The 22,594-nt window shown below is 52.9% G+C and overlaps 1 protein-coding gene across 10 annotated transcripts in view; it reads left to right on the plus strand.

The window, feature by feature from the left end:
- MYO9B (myosin IXB) overlaps positions 1 to 22,594 on the plus strand; it is a 132,309-nt gene that overhangs the window by 27,741 nt on the left and 81,974 nt on the right. For all 10 annotated transcript variants that reach the window (XM_054249681.2, XM_078361749.1, XM_078361751.1 and 7 more), the window contains exon 2: positions 1,057 to 1,954. In XM_054249681.2, the coding sequence (XP_054105656.2) occupies positions 1,115 to 1,954 (840 nt within the window). In that variant the 5' untranslated portion in view covers positions 1,057 to 1,114. The remainder of the gene's footprint in view (positions 1 to 1,056; positions 1,955 to 22,594) is intronic.

A 22,594-nucleotide genomic window follows, 5' to 3' on the forward strand; every position in this document is an offset into this window, starting at 1 on the left:
TTGCTCATCCCCACAAGCCTCTCGCTGCTACTGGTGCATGGCCAAGGCCTGTGGAGCCGAGTCTTTATCTGCTTGGGGAGCTGCTGGGGAGGTTTATTCAGAGACAAGGTTGGGAAGGATGTGGGCTGGGAAGAGCACAGCAGAAAGAGAGTTGCAGCTGTTGGATTTCAGAGTTGACAGGCTGACTCTGGATGGGGTGGGACGAGGGCTGAGATGGAGCAAACTCAGGGGAAGGGTCAGGTTTAGGGGGTTGTCTGATGATGTCACTTACAAAAGCCACTATCAGATTTTTTTTTTGAGACAGAGTTTCATTTTTGTTGCCCAGGCCGGAGTGCAATGGCGCAATCTCAGCTCACTGCAACCTCCGCCTCCCAGGTTCAAATGATTCTATTGCCTCAGCCTCCCGAGCAGCTGGGACTACAGGTGTGCACCACCATGCCTGGCTAATTTTTGTATTTTTAGTAGAGACTGGGGGTTTCACTATGTTGGCCATGATGGTCTCGATCTCTTGACCTCATGATCCACCTGCCTCGGCCTCCCAGAATGCTGGGTTTACAGGCATGAGCCACAGCGCCTGGCCAATTTTCTTTTTTAAATGACAGGGTCTCTCTCTGTCACCCAGGCTGAAGCACAGTGGTATAATCACGGCTCACTGTGGCCTCGATCTCCTGGGCTCAAGCAGCCTCCCAGGGAGCTGGGACCACAGGTGAGCACCATCTCACCTGGCTAATTTTTTTATTTTTTGTAGTGATGGGGTCTCGTTATGTTCCCCAGGCTGGTCTCAAACTCCTGGCCTCAAGCCATCCTCCCACATTGGCCTCCCAAAGTGTTGGAATTATAAGCATGAGCCACCGCCTGCAGCCAGAGGTCACATTAAATGACAGACAGACCCTCACGGGATGCCGTGACTGGTTGCCCTGGCTTTCTGGGAGAGCCTAGTCAGGTAGGGAACTGCAGCCTCGGGTCAGGTGCTGTCTGCCCAGGAGCGGGACACCGCATGCCCCTTAAACTTGCCCCCATCACTCTGACCTTGCCTGACTCTGACCTTCCTTCCAGCTCCAGGACACACGCACCCCAAGCCCGGGAGGCATGCTGAAGCCAGGCGGCTGGCAGGATGAGTGTGAAAGAGGCAGGCAGCTCGGGCCGCCGGGAGCAGGCAGCCTACCACCTGCACATCTACCCCCAGCTGTCCACCACCGAGAGCCAGGCCTCGTGCTGCGTGACCGCCACCAAGGACAGCACCACCTCAGACGTCATCAAGGACGCCATCGCCAGCCTGCGACTGGACGGTACCAAATGCTACGTGCTGGTGGAGGTCAAAGAGTCGGGTGGCGAGGAATGGGTGCTGGACGCCAACGACTCACCTGTGCACCGGGTGCTGCTGTGGCCCCGGCGGGCGCAGGACGAGCACCCGCAGGAGGATGGCTACTACTTCCTGCTGCAGGAGCGCAATGCGGATGGGACCATCAAGTACGTGCACATGCAGCTGGTGGCGCAGGCCACAGCCACCCGGCGCCTGGTGGAGCGTGGCCTCCTGCCGCGGCAGCAGGCAGACTTTGACGACCTGTGTAACCTCCCTGAGTTGACCGAGGCCAACCTCCTGAAGAACCTCAAGCACCGCTTCCTGCAACAGAAGATCTACACGTACGCAGGGAGCATCCTGGTGGCCATCAACCCCTTTAAGTTCCTGCCCATCTACAACCCCAAGTACGTGAAGATGTACGAGAACCAGCAGCTGGGCAAGCTGGAGCCACACGTCTTTGCGCTGGCCGACGTGGCCTACTACACCATGCTCAGGAAGCGCGTGAACCAGTGCATCGTGATCTCGGGCGAGAGCGGCTCGGGCAAGACCCAGAGCACCAACTTCCTCATCCACTGCCTCACCGCCCTCAGCCAGAAGGGCTACGCCAGCGGCGTTGAGAGGACCATCCTGGGTGCCGGCCCTGTGCTGGAGGTGAGCAGGGAGGCGGTCTGTCTATGGAAGGGGGCCTTTGTTTGGAAAAATGCGGGTTTCAAGCCAAGGCACGGTGGCTTGCGTCTGTAATCCCAATGCTTTGGGAGGCTGAGGCAGGAGGATTGCTTGAGCCCAGGAGTTCAAGATCAGCCTGGGCAACATAGCAAGACCCTCTCTACAAAAAAAAAAAGAGTAGCCAGGGAGGCACAGTAGTGCTCACCTGTAGTCCCAGCTACTCAGGAGGCTGAGGCAGGAGGATCACTTGAACCCAGGAGTTCGAGGCTACAGTGAGCTATGATCATGCCACTGCACTCTAGTCTGGATGACAGACAGAGACTCTGTCTCAGAAAGAAAAAAAAGAAATTTCAGGCCAGGTGTGTTGGCTCATGTCTTTAATTCTTTAATCCCAGTGGTTTTTGAGAGGCTGAGGCAAGAGGATCACTTGAGCCCAGGAGTTCAACATCAGCCTGGTCAACGGAGCAAGGACCCCTCTCTACAAAAAAAAAAAAAAAATATATATATATATGAGGATTAGCCAAGTGCAGTGGCACACGTTTGTTGTCCCAGCTATTGGACAGGCTGAGGCAGGAGGATCACTTGAGCCCACAAGTTCAAGGCTGCAGTAAGCTATGATTACACCACTGCACTTCAGCCTGGGCAACAGAGAGACCCCATCTCTAAAGAGAGAACAAGTGGAAGTTTTCTGATTGTTGTCATTATTCATGCAGGGCAAGGCCAACTAGTCGGGAGGCAACTGCCCTTGGAAAGAGTTTGTGACTCACAGTTCCCGAAAGAAGAGGGTGCAATGCCATGGAATGCCACAGGGGGAAGCACTGAGACTCATCAGGAGGCCTAGGGAGACAGGGATAATGGGAGCCCGGAGAGGCAGGAAACTTTACTGTGATTTTCATGCGTCGGAACGTGCTAGGAGGAGTAAGCTGGCTTAGGATTGGCTTGTTTGAATTATTTCAGGCTCTGAGGCATAGGGGCTGCCCCTTGTCAGGTCCCAGGGCCTGGGGTGACAAGGGTAGGGGATAGTGGGCTAGAGTGTGAGAGCCCCGGAGAGGAGGTGGCTGGGGTGTAGGCTCTGGACTGGTTGGTTTGCATATTGAAGGCAGGTCCTGAACCATCTCCAGAAATTGGCCAGAGCCAATCTAGGAATTGGGAAGGGGCATCTCTGGGGTCAGCCAGGCCCCGGATGTCAGAGCATCAAAAATACAGAAAATACAAAGTCACCGGGAGCCCTGGCTCATGCCTGTAATCCTAACACTTTGGGAGGCTGAGGCAGGTGGATCACTTGAGGTCCAGGCTTCGAGACCAGCCTGGCCAACATGATGAAACCTCGTTTCCACTAAAAATATAAAAATTAGCCAGGCATGATGGTGTGTACCTATAATCCCAGGTACTCGGGAGGATGAGGCAGAAGAATCACCTGAACCCGAGAGGTGGAGGTTGCAGTGAGCCAAGATCGCTTCACTCCAGCCTGGGTGACAGACCAATACTCTATCTCAAAAAATAAAAAAAAGTCACAGTTAATACACATTTGGAATCCAAAATGTGGCCATTCATTCTTAAGGTGCCTGAAAGAAAAGCCTAGGGTATTCAAACCAGTTTGAGGAGTGCTTCACAGGGCATTTCTAGGGGGACCAGCAGGGTGGAAGCAAGCCCGCAAGGCATACGGCAGGCCTTGGGGGTTAAGGGGATGGGGAGGCATTGTCACAGAGTGGGCAAGGGGAGGGGCCACCTCGTTTCACTGTAGAGGCAGCAGAGAAGGGACCAACCCAGGCTCTCATGCTCTCTACCCGCTGTTCATTGCCCTAATCAGCCAAGCCCTACGGGAGCCCTCAGTGTGCCGCTGTGGGTGAGTCTTGTGGCCACAGGGCTGCAGAAGTGACCACATAGCACCCATCATTCTGAGGGTTTTAGGATGAGGTCTATCCACATGTCTCAGAACAATGCAACTAGGGTCACCTGGTGAGGGCCAGGGGCAGTGTGTGGCCTCAGGGGTCTGCACCTATGAGTGTGCGGTCTGCCTTTTTTTCTTTCTTTTTCTTTTCTTTCTTTTTTTTTTACAAGACAGAGTCTTGCTCTGTTGTCCAGGCTGGAGTTCAGTGGTGCAATCTCAGCTTACTGCAACCTCCACTTCTCAGGTTCAAGCAATTCTCCTACCTTAGTCTCCCAAGTCGCTGGGATAACAGGTTCGTGCCATCACGCCTGGCTAATTTTTTGTCTTTTTAGTAGAGACAGGGTTTCACCTTGTTAGCCAGGATGGTCTCCATCTCCTGACCTCATGATCCGCCCACCTCAGCCTTCCAAAGTACTGGGATTACAGGCATGAGCCACTGTGCCTGTAATCCCAGTACTTTAGAAATACTGGGATCACCAGAGGTCAGGAGTTTGAGACCAGCCTGGCCAACATGGGGAAACCGCCCGTCTCTATTAAAAATACAAAAATTAGCTGGGTGTGGTGGCGGGCGCCTATGATCCCAGCGACTCAGTAGGCTGAGGCAGGAGAATGGCTTGAACTTGGGAGGCAGAGGTTTCAGTGAACTGAGATTGTACCATTGTACTGCAGCCTGGGCAACAAGAGTGCAAATTCATCTCGAAATTTTAAAAAGTAAGAACAATAAATTAGCCAGGCATGGTAGTGCATGCCTGTGGTCCTAGCTACCTAGGAGGTTAAAGTGAGAAGATTCCATGAACCCAGGAATTCAAGACTGCAGTGAGCTGCACTCCAGCCTGGGTGACACAGCAAGACTCTGTCTTGAAAAAATAAACAACAGGCTGGGTGCGGCGGCTCACACCTGTAATCTCAGCACTTTGGGAGGACGAGGTGGGTGGATCTTGAGGTCAGGAATTCAACACCAGTCTGGCCAACATGGTGAAACCCCATCTCTACTAAAAATGCAAAAATTAGCCGAGTAGCCGAGTATGGTGACACACGCCTGTAATCCCAGCTACTTGGGAGGCTGAGGCAGGAGAATCGCTTGAACCCAGGAGGTGGAGGTTGCAGTGAGCCGAGATCGTACCATTGTACTCCAGCGTGGGTGACAGAGCAAGAGTCTGTCTCAAAAAATAAATAACAACAACAAAAAATGTAGTAGGAGAATGAACAAGAGGGTAGATCCAACGTTTAGCATGTCAAGCATTTTGCCAAATGGGACCAGGCAGGTGGGTGAACACCTGAGCCCTGCAGAATTAGCATGCCCAGCCCCAAGGTCTCAACGTGGCATGGCCAGGAGGCAGGATTGCCACCAAAGCCTCAGTTCAGTGTCCATGTCCTCCCCACCACGCTGCTGCCTCCACAGTGCCATCTCCCTAGGACCCTCCACGGTGTGGATGAGTTTTCCAGCAACAGCAATTGAATCTCTCCTGGTCCTGGAGGCCAGAAGTCGGAGATCAAGGCATCCTCCAGGCTGCACTCGCTCCTGGTTCTGGGGGAGGACGCTTCAGGCCTCCTCCAGCTTTTCTGGGGGCTGCAGATGTAACCTGGCCTGTGGCCACATTGCGTCAGTCTCTGCCTCTGTCGTCAGGGGTGTTCGTCCTGTGTGTCCGTGTCTTCACGTGGCTTTCTCATAACAAGGACGCCACTCATGGGATATAGGGCCCATCCTACTCCAGTGTGACCTCATCTTACCTAATTGCCTCTGCAAAGATCCTATTTCCAAATAAGGCCACATCCACAGGTTCCGGGGGTGAGGATGCGGATGTAATTTTGGGGGTGGGGGGCACAAGTCAGCCCACAGCAGCCCCCATCAAGTCCCACTTGATGGCATCTGGTGCCTGGTTCCCTGAGGGCTGCCCTAGATCCTTGATCATCCTGGGGGCTGGTAGTTTTTCCCCGGATGCCAGCAAAGCTCCTTCCAGCCTCCACGCCTGCACAGTCTCCAAGATGCCTTTGACGGCCATTAGTCACCCTCTGTGAGTCAGAACCCTGGTCCTGCCAGGCTGCCCTGCTTGGGGCCTCAGCAGCAGGGGCCGGCAAGGCCGGTTTTCTCCAGCGGTTCTAAGCCGCTCGAGGGTGGTGCCCATGCCGGCTTCCAAAGCGGGCTTGAGCCAAATCCACATCATGGCAATAAACGTGCTTCCTGGGGCGACTGTTTGCAAAGGGATATGATTGTCTTCACTTAGAGCTGGATTTCTCAACCTGGGCTCTGCTGACATTCAGGGCCAGATCGTTCTCTGTGGGAGGGAGTCATCCTGTGCATTGGATGGCATTGAACAGCACCCTGGCCTCCACCCACCAGATGCCAGAAGCACTCCCCACCCCGCAGGTGTGACAACCAAGAGTGTCCCCAGACATTTCCTTGAGTAGAGAGGTGTGGGGCAGAACTGCCCACTGGGAACAGAGCCGCTGTCTTTGAGTTCTTCCCATAAGAAGGAATCCCTGTTCCTTGCAGCCACTGAGCTTTTAGATATTATCCATGAGTTCCATCTGTTCTCTGCTAACCTGGGAGTCATTTTTCTCTTTTTCTGAGACAGGGTCTTGCTCTGTTGCCCAGGCTGGTGTGCAGTGGTGCGATCTCGGCTCACTGCAGTCTCCACCTCCTGGGTTTAAGTGATTCTCGTGCCTCAGCCTCCCAATTAGTTGGGACTACAGACGGGCGCCACCACCCCTGGCTAATTTTTGTATTTTTAGTAGAGAACGGTTTCACCATGGTGGCCAGGCTGGTCTGGAACTCCGGACCTGAAGTAATCCGTCCGCTTTGGCCTCCCAGAGTGCTGTGATTACAGGTGTGAGCTACCGTGCCTGGACCTAAGAATCGTTTTCTAGTAAGAAGAATAATTAGCTAAGTCGTGCCTCAGGCCCACTGGGTGTCAGGTTTGGGCTTCGTGATTTTCGTCCATCATCTATCTCTAAATTCTCACGGCAACTCTGCCCATTTTCAAGATGAGGAAACCAAGCCCCAGAGAGACACTCAGATGTGCGAGTTTCCTGAGGTGTCTATCATAAAAGTATTATGGGCTGGGGGGCCTCCAACAGCAGAGATTGATTCTCTCACAGTTCTGGAGGCCAGAAGTCGGAAATCAAGGTGTGGGCAGGGCTGGGTCCCTCTGGAGGGTCTGAGGGAGACTCTGTCCCAGGCCTCTCTCCTGGCTTCTGGTGGCTTCGGCCGTCCTTGGGCTTGTGGCCGCGTGGCTCTGCCCTCTGCCTCCGTTGTCACCTGGTCTTCTCCCTTGTGTATGTCCAGTCTCCCGCTCCTTGGTCCCTGGATGGAGGGTTGACCCTAATTCCAGGATCACCTCATCCCAAGATGCTTATCTTCACGACATCTGCAAAGATCCTCTTTCCAAATAAGGGCGCAGTCACAGGTTCTGGGGTAAGGACTTAGACATGTCTTTTTGGGGGACCACATGTCAACCCACCACAGGTGGACTCCCCAGGCCACACCACAGACAGCCACGGCCAAACCCAGGGTTTGAACGCGGCCTGAGCCCCAGCCCTCCGTTCAGGCAGCCTCTCTGCTCTCCCCTCTCTCGCCTGGGCTGCGGAAAGCCGGAGATCAGCACAACTCTCGGCGTCAATCGGGGACTTTTTCTCAGCTCCCTGAAAGGAGAAGTTGAGCTGTTTTGAGGTTTGGGTGTCGCTGGGTGCACCCCCCTACCCTGCCCCCGCAAAGGTTGCAGCCTCGCTGTGCAATGCTGACCAAAAAACAGGAAGGGAACTCTGTGGAAAGCCGGTTCCAATCAGCTGATCTGCCCGCCGCTGCAGTTAACTTGCCATCGCTCTGCACCAAGTCTGGGGGCTGCAGAAGCCTCCCCATCCTCCACGTGGCCACGCGCCTCTCAGGGCGGGCGCCCCTTGACAGCGTGGGGGCTGTGGGTAGAGCAGCCTCAGATCCTCCAGGCCTCACTACAGGGCCCTTCTGAGAGCAGGAGGAGTCCAGGGGGCCAGAGGCTGCGGTTCCCTTCATCTGCATTGAACTGCAGCAAGCCAGCAGTGTGTGTGGGCTTTCATTCTGAAAGCAGAAATAAAATCAGGATCCTTGCTTGTCAGGCTGTCGTCCCAAGGTTCCCAGGACCCCATGGAGCCCCTGTGGCCCAGTCCACAGTGGGACACCGTGACAGTGATGAGCTGCGGGGCACAGACACCCCCAGCTGGTGGAGCCCAGCTCACCCAAAGTCATGCCAATGCCCAAGGCATTCCAGTGAAGGACTGAGGAAGGGCCCTGAACCTGCCACTCTCCCAGACCCCCTTCTTGGAGCAAAGGAATCTAGGACTTGTACCTACCTGGACCCAGTCCTCAGCTCCTCCTTAGGGGCCCCACAAACCCAGTCTTCTGTTCCCCCCAACTCCCCCAGCCCCTCCATCATCAGCCAGGCCACGAGCTCTGTTCCCTCATCCACAGTCAGCACTGGGGCAGGTCCAGCTGGGCAGGTCACCCAGACCACAGTGTCATTATCCACCTCGACCTCTGCCCTCGAGGACACCTGCCTGGGCCCTGTCCTTTCCCCCGGAGTCTGTCGGGTGAGACACGGATGGATGCCAGCCTCCACCCAGTGTTGGGGGCATTGTCTCATACATCATCCTCACCACATCCTGATGTGGGCAGACTAACCACCTCCACCTGACACGTGAGGAAACTGAGGCACACAAGCCACTCAGCAAGGGTGGCAGAGATAGAAGGTTCTGGAACCAGTGGTGTGCCAACTCCCATGCCTCTGAAGTTGCGGTTTCTGTTTAAGAGCTTATTGAGATATAATTTACCTATTTACTTATTTATTGATAAATAGATAAATTATATTTATATCTGTAGTTTATAAATATGTAGATTAAATTATATCTGCAGCCTCCAACTCCTGGGCTCCAGTGATCCTCCCACCTCAGCCTCTCTAACAGCTAGGACTACAGGCTCACGCCACCACACGTGGCTAATTTATTTTTATTTTTTTGTAGACACAGGGTTTGGCTATGTCGCCAAGGCTGGTCTCAAACTCCTGGCCTCAGACGAGAGTGTGCAGTTCAGTGGCATTTAGTGCACTCGCAGTGTTCTGCAACCATCGCCTCTCCCCAGTTCCAGAACATTTCCATCCCTCCAAAAGGAGACCCTGTCCCCATCAGCGGTCGCTCTCCACTCCCCTCTCCCAGGCCCTGGCAAGCACTCATCTGCTTCCCGTCTCTGTGGATTTGCCTTGACATTTCAGATTGATGGAACCTCTCACACTGTGTGGCCTCTTGTGTCTGGCTTCTGTCACTCGGCATCATGTTCTTGTGGTTCATCCACGTTGTAGCGTGGGTCAGTGCTGCTTTTCATGGCTGCAACATATTCCACGGTGTGGATGGACAATCGACTGTAAATTGTTTCTCTGCCCACCAGTTTTATCAGTATTTCATTCCTTGGTATAGCTGGTAGGTGGTTGGGGTTTTCCTGGACCCCTGCCCCAGCCAGGCCAACCTCCCCCCATCAGTGGCCCCCACAAGAACAGTGTTGGGGAGTGGGGGTATTGACACTCACACAGGATTCCCTGGAGACTGTCATGAGCCCTGGGAAAAAGGACAACAGTCCTCTCCAGCAGGCTGCTTCGGGCATGCTGATGGCTAGATCACCGAGGGACACCAGATGGGACCAGGAGCAGGGGTGGGAGGAACACAGAAGCGGGCAGGGGTGCCCAGGTACAGCAAGGACATCCATCTGCATATCCTGCCCAGCCTACTGAGAACCCAGTGGCCAGAGGGAGGCTGGCTGCAGGGAGCGGGGCAGACGGGCTGGCTCGCAGGGGCCCCTGGACTCAGGGCCTGTGTGGCTTCCCTAGTGACAGAGTGGGAGTCCTGGGAGCAGCCCCAGCCTCAGGGATATGTCACATCTGAGGCTGACGGCTGAGGATGGACAGTCCCAGGGGAGGAGAGGGGGTCAGAGATGGCTTGCAGGGGCTCTGCCTGGAGGCCAGTCCTGGAGTCCTGGTGAGTTCAGTTTGGGGTGCTTTGTTTGAGCAGCTGATAGGGAGTCCAAGGGAGAACTGAGCACCAGCCACACAAAGAACCGACAGCCCCAGAGCTCATTGGGCCTCAGAGGCTATGACCCAGTCGCATGACCCAGTCAGAGAAGAACCAGGGGCAGACAGCAGGCTGGGGCACCTCCCGACCAAGCACTCACCCAGCCCTTGCCTGTTAGCCATGTGAGGAGGTGAGCTTGCCAGGAGAAGCAAGTGTTGAGAGGGGGTGTGTGGCTCCCCTCTCATGGGACATTTCAGGGCATGGGCCACAAACCAGAGGACGCTCAGGGTCAGGACAGGGTCAAGACCTCAGAAGGCAGAAGTTACCCATGTCAGCAAAGGGAAGCCAGTGTTTGTTTGAGGAAGAGCAGTACCTGCAGTTGGTGCCCATCTATCTGTCTAAGGGTCCAGGAGCTCCCAATGGCTCAGTTTGTGTCTGTGTTACATGAATGCAGAGTATTTGAGGCTGAGGGTCCCTGAGACCCCTTGTCACTTTGCTGGGCTGAGGGAGAAGGAGGCTGGGGACGTCAGCAGGGTGGGCAGGGAGCTTGGGGTCAGGAGGATCTGGGACAGCAGCCTGGTGCACTTCAGAGGGAGATTGGCATGCCAGCATGTTCAGGGCTGGGTCAGGGGGAGCAGGGCCAGGGTCACTGGATACCCATTTTCCTCTCTCGGTTGGGCACACTGCTGTCGTGGCAGAAGAGGAGGCAGAGTGAGGGCTCTCAGGAGTCCCTCTTCACCCTCACCCCGCCAGCGGTCAAGGCTCAGGCTGGCCCAGGCCATCCAAAGGGCTGGGCAGCGAGATGGTTATCCACACAAACATCCGGGTCATCCATCCACGTGGGTAGGCATGTGTGGGAGACAGGGCAGTGCAAGGACAGAAGGAGGAGGTACAATCTGGCCCCAACAATGAGCTGCCGAAAGTTCTTGAGGGGGGTGAGGTGGGCACTATGGGCACCATGGGAAGCGAGAATAGAATCGATTTCTGGCCGCCTGCCCACCCTGTGTGGCCTCCCCGAGCTGTTTGCAAAAAGGTGGGGGGGAAGCAGTTTTGGGAGCCCCAGGTCTGCAGAGCAGCCCAGAGGAGGAGGTAGGAGCTGGGACCCAAACGCAGGGCAGGGGCAGAGCAAATCCCATAGGCGACGAGAAAGCGGAATAAGCCGTCACATGGGGTCAGTTTCAGACCTCACAGTCAGAAACCCTTGGGGACAGTCGCCACGCTTACTGGTCCAACTCTGGTTCCCAACCCCTGCCCTGTTGATACGTGGGGCTGGATCATTCTGCTCTGGCCAAGCTGTCGTGGGTACTGTGGGGGGGCTGAGCAGCATCCTGGTCCCTGCCCACTAGATGCCCGTAGCACCCCCACCCCTAGACCTGACAACCAGAAACATCTCCAGATGTTGACAGGTGTTCCCTGAGGAGCAGAACCGCCCCAGTTGAGAATTGCTGTTTTAGGTCAACTGGATGCGTAGATCAATTTCATTGCAACAGATGTTCCCTGCCTAAATATTTTCAGATTCTTTTTTCCTCGGTAATGTCGTGCTATTGGAATTACACATCAACCCGACCATATTCGGTGCTGTTTCGAAGTGGTTGTCGGGGGTGGCAGGGAGCAGTTTCGGTCCGACATTCTCCCTCATCCCTGGGGGGAGGTGGCTGGTGTGCCTCCTCCCCTCTCACCACTTGCCCACCCAGAGCCCAGAGGACAGTCACTGCCCACCCACGACCAGGCATGTCCCCATATCACCGATGGGCGAGTGGCCTTAGGTGTGTGAGGATCTGGCTTTCCAAGAGCTTGCCCTTCCAGGTAGACTTTGAGTCACATCGTACCATGTTGTTTTTGTTTTGTTTTGTTTTGATTTGATTTTTGAGATGGAGTCTCGCTCTGTCACCCAGGCTGGAGAGCAGTGGCGTGATCTCGGCTCACTGCAGCCTCTGCCTCCTGAGTTCAAGCAATTCTCCTGCCTCAGTCTCCTGAGTAGCTGGGACTACAGGCCGGTGCCACCATGCCTGGCTAATTTTTTGTATTTTTGGTAGAGACGGGGTTTCACTGTGTTAACCAGGATGGTCTCGATCTCTTGACCTCGTGATCTGCCTGCCTCGGCCTCCCAAACTGCTGGGATTACAGGCCCGGCCTACCATGTTGTTTTAAGACTTGTTCCCCATGCCAAAAACCGCAGTCCCGGATCTTAGGATCTCTGCCTGGGCTGAGAAGTGACACACTCCCTGCTGGGGTTTTCTGCAAAGGAATATGATCAAAAAGCTTTGCTTGTTTTCTGATACGAGCGAGTGCTGGTTTGTGCTCCCTGGATTCTGGGGTCCTCCACTCCATCCTCCCTGTCCTCCTGGGGTGACTTCTTGAAACCTGTGCCAGGTGCTAGCTGTGGCTCAGCTCTCCCTCCTTGGAGTATCTCCCCAGCGGGAAACAAACCAGGGGCCGCTGCCAGGGAAGAGGATCAGTGGGAGATTTCCCTGCTTTGGCAAAACCTTGACACATTTCATTATCTCTTTTGGTTCCCTCAGCTGCTTCCCCCCACCTTTTTTTTTCCATGAACTCTTCATCTTTTTAGTGTCTTTTCATTTTTGATTTTTTTAAACTTAAACAAAATTTTTTTAGAGACAGAGTTTCGCTCTGTCACCCAAGCTGAGGTGCAGTGGTACAATCATAGTTCACTGCAGCCTCAACCTCCTCAGCTCAAGTGGCCTCCTGCCTCGGCCTCCCAATTAGCTGGGACTACAGCCACGTGCCACCACACCAGCAAGGTTTCATTTCTTTTAGTATCTACCAGGGGTTGGCACACTACAGCCCATGAGTTAAATCTGCCAGTGCCTGTTTCTACAAATAAAGTTTTATTGGTGCATAACCACGCCCACACACTTACGTATCATCCCTGGCGTCTTTGGCACCATGAGTACAGAGCCAAATAATTGCACCTGAGACCATACATGGCCCGCAGAGCTGAAAATATTTACTTCCTGGCCCTTTATAGGAATGTTTTGTCCTTTGACCACCCCTAGTACACCTACCGTTTCATAGAATGTTCCAGAATCCCATAAAGGTGAACATTTCACAGATGTCTTTTTTTTTTTTTTTAAGATGGAGTCTTGCTCAGTCGCCCAGGCTTGAGTTCAGTGGTACGATCTTGGCTCACTGCAGCCTCCACCTCCTGGGTTCAAACAGTTCTGCTTCAGCCTCCCAAGAAGCTGGGACTACAGGCACCCACAATCACACCTGGCGAATTTTTGTATTTTTAGTAGAGAGAGGGTTTCACCATGTTGGCCTGGCTGGTCTCGAACTCCTGACCTCAGGTGATCCACCCACCTTAGCCTCCCAAAGTGCTGGGATTGCAGGCGTGAGCCACCGCGCGCAACCTCCAGATGTCTTCTGATCTTCCGCTCAGCTCTCCCTTCCCAAAAGTAACACAACCAGCTTTCCGTCCTAGATCTCAGCAGCCCAGACCACCAGCTGGAATCTCTGCATATGTATCCATACCATTTACACACATACATACCTATGTGTTCGTAAATGTCCATTTCCCCACACAGGGCCATAAAGCAGTATGGGGATCCAGGAAAGGAGGACGCAGACACAGACGTCCCACAGGGTTCGGCAGGGCTAGCTCAGTCTGTCTCTGTGCCCACAGGCAGCTGGGAGTGGTCATACAGCCCATGCGTTTGGGACCTGACTGAGGCTGGCTGGAGCTGCGTGGGGTCCTTGCACCCTCACAGAGCTGAATGTCAGCAGGCCCCTTCTCTCAGAGGGTTACCAGCTGCCTCCTGGGCTCTGAGATATGTGTATCCTGCCTGCAGGGCACACCGTCTGCCAGGGACCCAGCAGGACCCTGTCATCCTCCTGGTCTCCCACCAGCCCCCTTCCTCACTATAGCTGACAGGGCCTGACCAGAGGTGCATGACCAAGGCCACAGTGCCCCCAGGAGGAAGCTGGTGTCTGGGGTGTCAGAAGTGTGACCAGGAGCACTGGAGCTTGCAGTCGGGGGATAATTAAGCCAGAGGGACAAGCATGAGGACAGGCGTCCTGAAGTCGGGTGGCCAGGAACAAGGTGGTGGTTAGTGTGACCTGGCAGCATTCCCAGCCAGAACGCAGAGAGCAGGGAGCAGTGTGAGAGGCAGCCTGGGTGGGAAAGGGAACGGAGGGATGGGTGCAGACCGCAGAGAGGCCCCTCCAAGCTGAAAAGAGGGACACATCAGAACCAAAGGTGTCTTCGATGGATATGGAGAGGATGGGGGTGCCCTACAGCCGAGTGCTAAGGCCCCTGGCTCCACCAGTGAGGGTGGAGGCTGTGAACCCTCCGGGATGAAGGGGAACCCACCCCCAAATCCCCAGGTACTCCCTGGGCCTCCTTTCCATGCCCTGCCATATAAAACAGCACAGTCCTGACGTTTGGAATAGGATCTAAGGCTATTTTAGACAAAAGGGGAAGTTATATTTTGGGGAATGCTACATCTAAGAGAAGAGTGAAATTACGGGGTATATTTTAAGCACCGTAAAAAGGTCTCCTTGGAATTTGGAGAAAGTTGATTAAAAGCTGAAGCATGAGGTCTGGGACACCCCTGCCATGGCCCTGCCCTCCCCGAATGTTCTGGGGGTTTTACTGCTGTGGGATTATGGAGACGGGGGACCCATCTGTCTATCTGCAATGTCCGCCTCAGTGCGTGGGCGGGAGCGTGGGCAGGCATCAGTCAGCCACAGGGCCTGGCCGCCGATTTGTTTCCTGGTGATTATCCAGGACAGAACCAATTCCTGCAGGCCCTGCCCTGGGCAGCTCAGTCCCCCATGTCACAGTGCAGTTGCCACCTAAGGTTTCTTCCTGTGTGACTCAGCCACAGCAAGCCAGAGACAGCTCCTGAAATCAGCCCCCTTGAGACCCCCATTCCCAGGAGACCCCAGAAGCAGTTTGGCATCTTCAGCCCAGCCACTGACTGGCCTGTGACTCCGGCACATGGTTTACCTCCTAGATAAAGGACAGAAAGGGCTGACTTAGCAGTGGTCGGGCATCAGGACCCAACAGGGCCGTCTATAAATATGGATGGTATCATCACCTCTTTAAGGGGAAAGTGAATTAGGGCCACCTCTGCCTTTGTGAGTGTCGTTACAGGATTCTCAACTGGGTGCTGAGCACTTTTAGAGGCTGAGGCAGGCTGATCACTTGAAGTCAGGAGTTCGAGATCAGCCTGCCCAACATGGTGAAACCCCGTCGCTATTAAAAATACAAAAATTAGCCAGGTGTGGTGGCAGGTGCCTATAATCCTAGCTACTGAGGAAGCTGAGGCAGGAGAATGGCTTGAACCCGGGAGTTGGAAGTTGCAGTGAACCAACATTGTGCCACTGCACTCCAGCCTAGGCAATGGAGGGAGACTCCATCTAGAAAAAAAAAAATATATATATATATATATACACACACACACACACACACACACAGAGGATTCTAGTTAGTGGGTACGTGAACCAAGGTTCTCACCTGGGCCTGATTCTGCCAGCAGGAGATGTTTCGCAACCCCTGGAGACATTTTTGGTTGTCATAGCTGGGGAGGGAAGGATGCCACTGCCTTCTGGTGGGTAGAGGCCAAGATGCTGCTAAATGCCGCACAGTGCACAGGACAGCCTCCTCTGCAAAACATGGCCCGGCTGTACGTCAGCAGCACTGAGGCAGAGAGATTTGCTGTAGCTTAGAGGCCTTTAGAGGGTGCTATTGAAAATCTGGTCTGGCGCTCTAGACAGAATCTGCAGAGCAGTGGTAACTCAGAAGCCACCACCTGGATGGAGGCTGAGCACTGAGGCTGACACCTGTAATCCCAGCACTTGGAGGCTGAGGCAGGAGGATTGCTTGACCTTGGAATTCAAGACCAGCATGACAACATAGCGAGACCCCGTCTCTATATTTTTTTAAACTTTTAAAAATGACTTTATTTATTTGAGACAGAGTCTCAGTCTGTCCTCCTGGGCTGGAGTACAGTGGTGTGATCTTGGCTTACTGCAACCTCTGCCTCCCGGGTTCAAGTGATTCTCCTCTGCCTCCTGAATAGCTGGGAATACAGGCACGCACCACCACGTCCGCCTGATTTTTGTATTTTTTGGTAGAGACGTAGTTTCGCCATGTTGGCCAGACTGCTTTTGAACTCCTGGCCTCAAGTGGTCCACCTGCCTTGGCCTCCCAGAGTACTGCTGGTATCACAGGCAAGAGCCACCATGCCCAGCCAGTTTTTATATATATATATATATTTTTTTTTTGTTATGGAATTTCACTCTTGTTGCCCAGGCTGGAGTGCAATAGCACGATCTCAGTTCACCACAACTTCCACCTCCTGGGCTCAAGCAATTCTCCTGCCTCAGCTTCCGGGGTAGCTGGGATTACAGGCATGTGCCACCACACCCAGCTGATTTTTTGTATTTTCAGTAGAGACGCGGTTTCTCCATGTTGGTCAGGCTGGTCTCGAACTCCCAACCTCAGGTGATATGCCTGGCCTTAATTTACATTTTTTTAAAAAAATGAAGCCAGCACCTGCATAGTGGGAACTGTTTGTGGAAGGGGTAAATGATAATAAGATCATCCTCCAAGGATGATCCTCCCACCTTAGCCTCCCAAGCAGCTGGGGCTACAGGCATGCACCGCCACACCCAGCTAATTTTTGTATTTTTAGTAGAGACAGGGTTTTGCCATGTTGTCCAGGCTGGTCCCAAACTCCTGGACTCAAACCATCCACCCACCTTGGCCTTCCAAAATGCTGGGATTCCAGGCATCAGCCACAGCGCCTGGCCTGTTATTTTTAACACACCCCCTTACTTGTACTTGGATTGTCAACTTTTTCCCTCAACCCAGCCCACTGCAGGGACATAGCAGTGGCCCCACACTGTGGTTAGGGAGATGGGGGCGGACTGAAGTCTTGGTGATTCAGACTTCTTTCCCCACTGCCGCAAGTGAGGGAACCCCAGGATGACAGGTTGCTGATTCTTGCTCTGGACAGTTGGTCCAAAGGGACCCTGGGGGCCCCAAGAGGCATCCCCCACCCCAAGTTTACAGACAGAGGCAATAGCACCTTCAGGGAGAACAGAGAGGTGCTGTGATAACTACAGACCCTCCCCCCAGCCCTCCCTAAAGAGGTCACCTTTCTTTTTTCTTTTTTGAGACGGAGTCCTGTCGCCAGGCTGGAGTGCAGTGGCACGATCTCAGCTCACTGCAACCTCCATCTCCCAGGTTCAAGCAATTCTCCTGCCTCAGCCTCCCAAGTAGCTGGGAATACAGGCACCCGCCATCACACCTGGCTAATTTTTGTATTTTTGGTAGAGACAGCGTTTCACCATGTTGGCCAGGATGGTCTTGATCTCTTGACCTTGTGATCCACCCGCCTTGGCCTCCCAAAGTGCTGGGATTACAGGCGTGAGCCACCGCAGCAGGGTCACCTTTCTTTACATGTGCAAATGCTCAATTTTGCTGCATTGAAAGTAGCAGAAGGGCTGGGCACGGTAGCTCATGCCTGTAATTTCAGCACTTTGGGAAGCCAAAGCGATTGAATCACCTGAGGTCAGGAATTTGAGACCAGCCTGGGCAACATGGTGAAATCCGGTCTCACTAAAAATACAGGTTAGCCAGGCACAGTGCTGCGCACCTGTAGTTCCAGCTACTGCGGAGGCTGAGGCAGGAGAATCACTTGAGCCTGGAAGTTGGAGGTTGTATTAAGCCATGATCAAGCCACTACGCTCCAGCCTGGGTGACGAAAAGGAAACCCTGTCTCAAAAAAAAGTACTGGTTGTCCTTGCTGTTCGGGTTTGGCGATTGTGTGGGGAAGCAAACGTCATCCCAAGATGAAACCTTTCCTAATGATCTGAACACTTGCAGAATGAGCCTCCACTTGAATTCCCCTCCCAGCTCAGCCTAAGACTAGCTCCTCCCATTATGCAAATGTGGTTCAAATTGGCTACAAAATGACATTGAGAATCTTGCAAAAGATGCATGATTTCAGGAAGTCATCAAAAGCGGCCTGGAGGCCAGGTACAGCGGCTCAAGCCTGTAATCCCAGCACTTTGGGAGGCTGAGGCGAGTGGATCACCAGAGGTTAGGAATTCAAGACCAGCCTGGTTAGTATAATGTAACCTCGTCTCTACTAAAAATACAAAAATTAGCTGGGTGAGGTGGCATATACCTATAATCCCAGCTACTAGAGAGGCGGAGGCAGGAGAATCAGTTGAACTCGAGAGATTGCACCACTGCACTCCAGCCTGGACAACCAAGTGAGACTCTGTCTCAAAAAAAAAAAGAAAAAGTGATCTGGAGAATCACTCCCCTCATCCCTCCTTAAGTCTACGTGGAACAGTCTCAAAAATCATTCCTATATCACAGCCAGGTGTGGTGGCACGTGCCTATAATCCAAGCTGCTCAAGAGGCTGAGACAGACAGGAGGATTACTTGAGCCCAGGAGTTTGGGACACATGCACAGACAGCCCGTGACAGGCAGGTATCAGTTAGCAGGCAGGGAAGAGGCTGAATGGTGGTGGACAGAACCTCAGGAGCGAATGAGGCCATGATGTTGCTAAATTTAAATGATGTAATTCAGGGCCAGTTGCAGTGGCTCATGCTTGTAATCCCAACACTTTGGGAAGCCAAGGCAGGAAGCTCACTTGAAGCCAGGAGTTGAAGACCAGCCTGGGCAACAAAGTAAAACCCCGTCTCTACAATAATTAAAAAATTAAACAGGCGTAGTCGTGCAAGGCCTATAGTTTCAGCTATTCAAGAGGTTGAGGTGGGAGGACCCATGAGCCCAGGAGCTGGAGGCTGCAGTGAGCTATGATCACGCCATTGCTCTCCAGCCTGGGGGACAGAGCAAGATCCCATCTCAGTAAATAAATATTAAGTAAATAAAAGAAAAGGATTTTCAGCTTGGCTCTCAAGTATAAATAGCAAATTCAGTCCCTTGCTTTATACACAAGGCACACCTAAATCAAAGAGGTTCAGGAAGTTGAAGGAAAAGCAAGCACAGGTGTAGCAGACTGTGAGAAACAGGAGATAGCAGAGCTGCAATTCGGACATAGTTCAGGCCTCCGCACGTAACATGTAGCAAAGATTGGTTATGATGCTAAAGCTCTCACTTTGCAATAAAGGTATAACAGTTGTGAATGTCTATGCACCAAGCAACATAGCCACTGCCTTTACATAGTAGAAAATTTTTTTTTTTCTGAGACGGAGTTTCACTCTTGTCCCCCAGGCTGGAGTGCAGTGGTACAATCTTGGCTCACTGCTCACTGTAGCCTCCATCTCCTGGGTTCAAGTGATTCTGCCTGCCTCAGTCTCCTGAGTAGCTGGGATTACAGGCACATGCCATCACGCCCAATTTCTGTATTTTAGTAGAAATGGGGTTTCAGCGTATTGGCCAGGCTGGTCTTGAACTCCTGACTTCAGGTGATCCATCTGTCTCAGCCTTCCAGAGTGCTGGGATTACAGGTGTGAGCCACCATGTCCTGCCAAAAAGTAGAAAGTCTTAAAGATACCAAGAGAAACACACACACAGCTTGGTTAAGTACACAGAAAATAGGCAAGGATGTTAAAACACCCAAACCACATACTTAAGGCAGACATTGTGGCCCTATCATGCACTCTGAGAGAATAAACCTCCTTACTTATACATGGAACATTATTAAAAATCATTTATAGGGACAGATTCTCACTGTGTTACCCAGGCTGGTCTCCAACTCCTGGCCTAAAGCAGTCCTTCTGCCTTGGCCTCCCAGGGTGCTGGGATTACTGGTGTGTGCCACTACACCTGGCCTCAAAAATTATTTATATATCAGAGTCAGGTGTGGTGGCATGCACCAGTGATCTCAGCTGTTCAGAAGGCTGAGGTGGGAGGATTGCATGAGCCCAGGAGTTCAGGACCAGCCTGGGCAACATAGCAAGACCCCATCTCTACAAATAATCATTTCTATGTCAGGTAAAGAAAGCATTTATAAATTCCCGTAGTAAAACAATTACAAGTGACACTCTAACAATGCAATAAAACTATATGGAATTTTTTAAAAGTAAACTTCCATTGAGCAACTCTTAGATAAAGAAGTACAAACACGGCTGGGCTCAGTGGCTCACACCTGTAATTCTAGCACTTTGGGAAACCGAGGCACAGATCACCTGAGGTCAGGAGTTCAAGACCAGCCTGGCCAACATGGCGAAACTCCATCTCTACTAAAAATATAAAAACTCCCCAGGCATGGTTGTGTGTACCTGTACTCTCAGCTACTCGGGGGGCTGAGGCAGGAGAATCCCTCAAACCTGGGAGGCGGAGGTTGCATTGAGCCGAGATCACGCCACTGCACTCCAGCCTGGGCAACAGAGTGAGACTCTGTCTCAAAAAATACAAAAATTGCAGGTTTTCTACAAATCAATAACAAACAGCCATATGTTATCAGAGTCCGTGGGCTGTATTTAAAGCCATGGTAAGAAGACACCACATAGCGGAACACACTTCAGATCCACGAATAGGAAAGAAGTTTGAAATAAATGAATTTATGTCCTATCTCAAGCTGGGAAAGAACAAAGTAACCCCCAAAGACAATGATTTGGACATCAAATGGGCAAGTTGAGATCAGGTCCGGTGGCTCACACCTGTAATCCCAGCACTTTGGGAGGCCGAGGCAGGCAGATCACTTGAGCTCAGGAGTTCGAGACCAGCCTGGGCAACATAACAAAACCCTGTCTCTACCAAAAAATACAAAACTTAGCTGGGTGTGGTGGCACATGCCTGTGGTCCCAGCTTCTTGGACGGCTGAGGTGGGAGAATTGAATGAGCCTGGAAAGCAGAGGTTGCAGTGAGCCAAGATCAAGATCATGCTACTGCACTCCAGCCTGGGCGACAGAGTAAGACTCCATCTCAGGAAAAAAAAAAAAAAAAATGGGTGAGATGAGCCCCAGGGAAAACTTGATAAATTCTTCAGATATTTTCACAGCCCTGAGAACCAAACAGGACCTTCCCCCATCAAAGCCTGGATTGTTCTGTATTCTTTCTGTGACCTAGTACATGCTTTTGTGATAACCTAAACCCAAGTTTAGTGACATATGTAAGATTTCAGTGACTTGTTTCACACTTGGGTTTTGTTGTTATTTAAGGCTCCCCTATCTCTCCGCTGTAGGGTTTGCTGTGAGATTTCAGCGCTTGTAGGAGTCTGTCTTTCTTAAACAGCCCCGTCCTAGCCCTGGGAATCCTTGCTGCCTTTCAGTGTTTGATGTGGTGCCATCTGCATCTGTGGCCAACAGTTGGTGTATCTTGTGAACTGGGGCATATGGAATTGGGATCACTCAGCTCTCTACATCCCTGCCGTCCGTCCATCTAACCAGCAACTGACTATCAAGAGCCTGCCGGGTGCCCCAAGCCCCTTGAGCAATCAGAAAAGAACAGAACCTGGCAGCGGCTGAGCCAGGGGCCCTGGAGAGCCTCCACTTCCTCCTCTGCGAATGGGGGAGCCATGAGGTTGGGGTGACTCTTCCACTTCCTGCCCTGACATCCGCAGGCCAACTGAGCCTGCAGCTGCCTCCTGTGCAGGTTTGGGCTTGGGAGTGTGGGGAGTCCTATTTCCCACCCGCAACCCCATAGCTGCCTTCTCATCTCTGTTACACTCCCCCCTTCCTGGGGTCTTCCTTGTGCCTGCCTGGTATCATCCTTGACGCAGCGCCCGCCAACCTCCCCGTTCCCTCGGCCCCGCCTTCATCACGGCTCTGGGCTCTGTTGAAAGCATCAGCTAAACTTCTCACTTCTTCGCCTCCAGCCCTGCCTGCTGGCCTCCGCTGCCTCTGCTCCCAGCTCCCAGGGAGTCTCTTCTCACCCAGCCCCTCTGGGGCACGTGACCCTGTGGACCCATTTTGTCCTGGGTGTTTCCCAGGCCTGCCTCTCCACGTCCCTGCCATGGTCCAGGGAGACCAGTCACCCAGGGCGACACTCACCTCCTGCCGACCCATCCTGCTGGAGCCAGGTCTGAGATCTTCAGAGGAGGGGGTCATTTAACAGAGAATCTAGAATAGCGGCCCCCCCCACTCTGTTGCCACAAAAACCAGGCAGTCTGTAGTTCACATGGGTCTCAGGGGCCACCCAGTCTCTGTCTGAATGGCTCAACTGCTATTGTAACTCAGATGCAGCCTCAGGCCAGACCCAGACCTACATGGCTGTGTGCCAGGAAAACGTCATTTGCTGCTGCTGAAAACTGAATTTCACATCAATTTCAGCCACCCAGCCATCTTTTGACTTTTTTTCTCCCCTAAGCATTTTTTCTTTTTTCAGATGGTGTCTGGCCTTGTCACCCAGGCTGGAGTGCAGTGGCATGATCTTGGCTCACTACAACCTTCGCCTCCTGGGTTCAAGCAATTCTCCCGCCTCAGCCTCCCAAGTAGCTGGGACTACAGGCACCTGCCACCATACTCAGCTGACTTTTTTTGTATTTTGGTAGAGATGCAGTGTCACCATTTTGGCCAGGCTGGTCTCGAACTCCTGACCTCAAGTGATCCACCTGCCTCGGCCTTCCAAAGTGCTGAGATTACAGGCATGAGCCACCATGCCCGGCCCCTTAAACATTTGTAAAATGCGAAAACTGTCCCTGGAACGTACGCTGTACAGTAACAGGTGGATGGCCGTACTGTGTGGACCCCAGTAGAGATCAGTGGTGCCAGGAGGGTGTCCTCCATGTGGCCACACCCATGCCCCTACCTGTGT

This window comes from Callithrix jacchus, chromosome 22, assembly GCF_049354715.1.
Source record: "Callithrix jacchus isolate 240 chromosome 22, calJac240_pri, whole genome shotgun sequence".
Taxonomy (NCBI): Eukaryota; Metazoa; Chordata; class Mammalia; order Primates; family Cebidae; genus Callithrix; species Callithrix jacchus.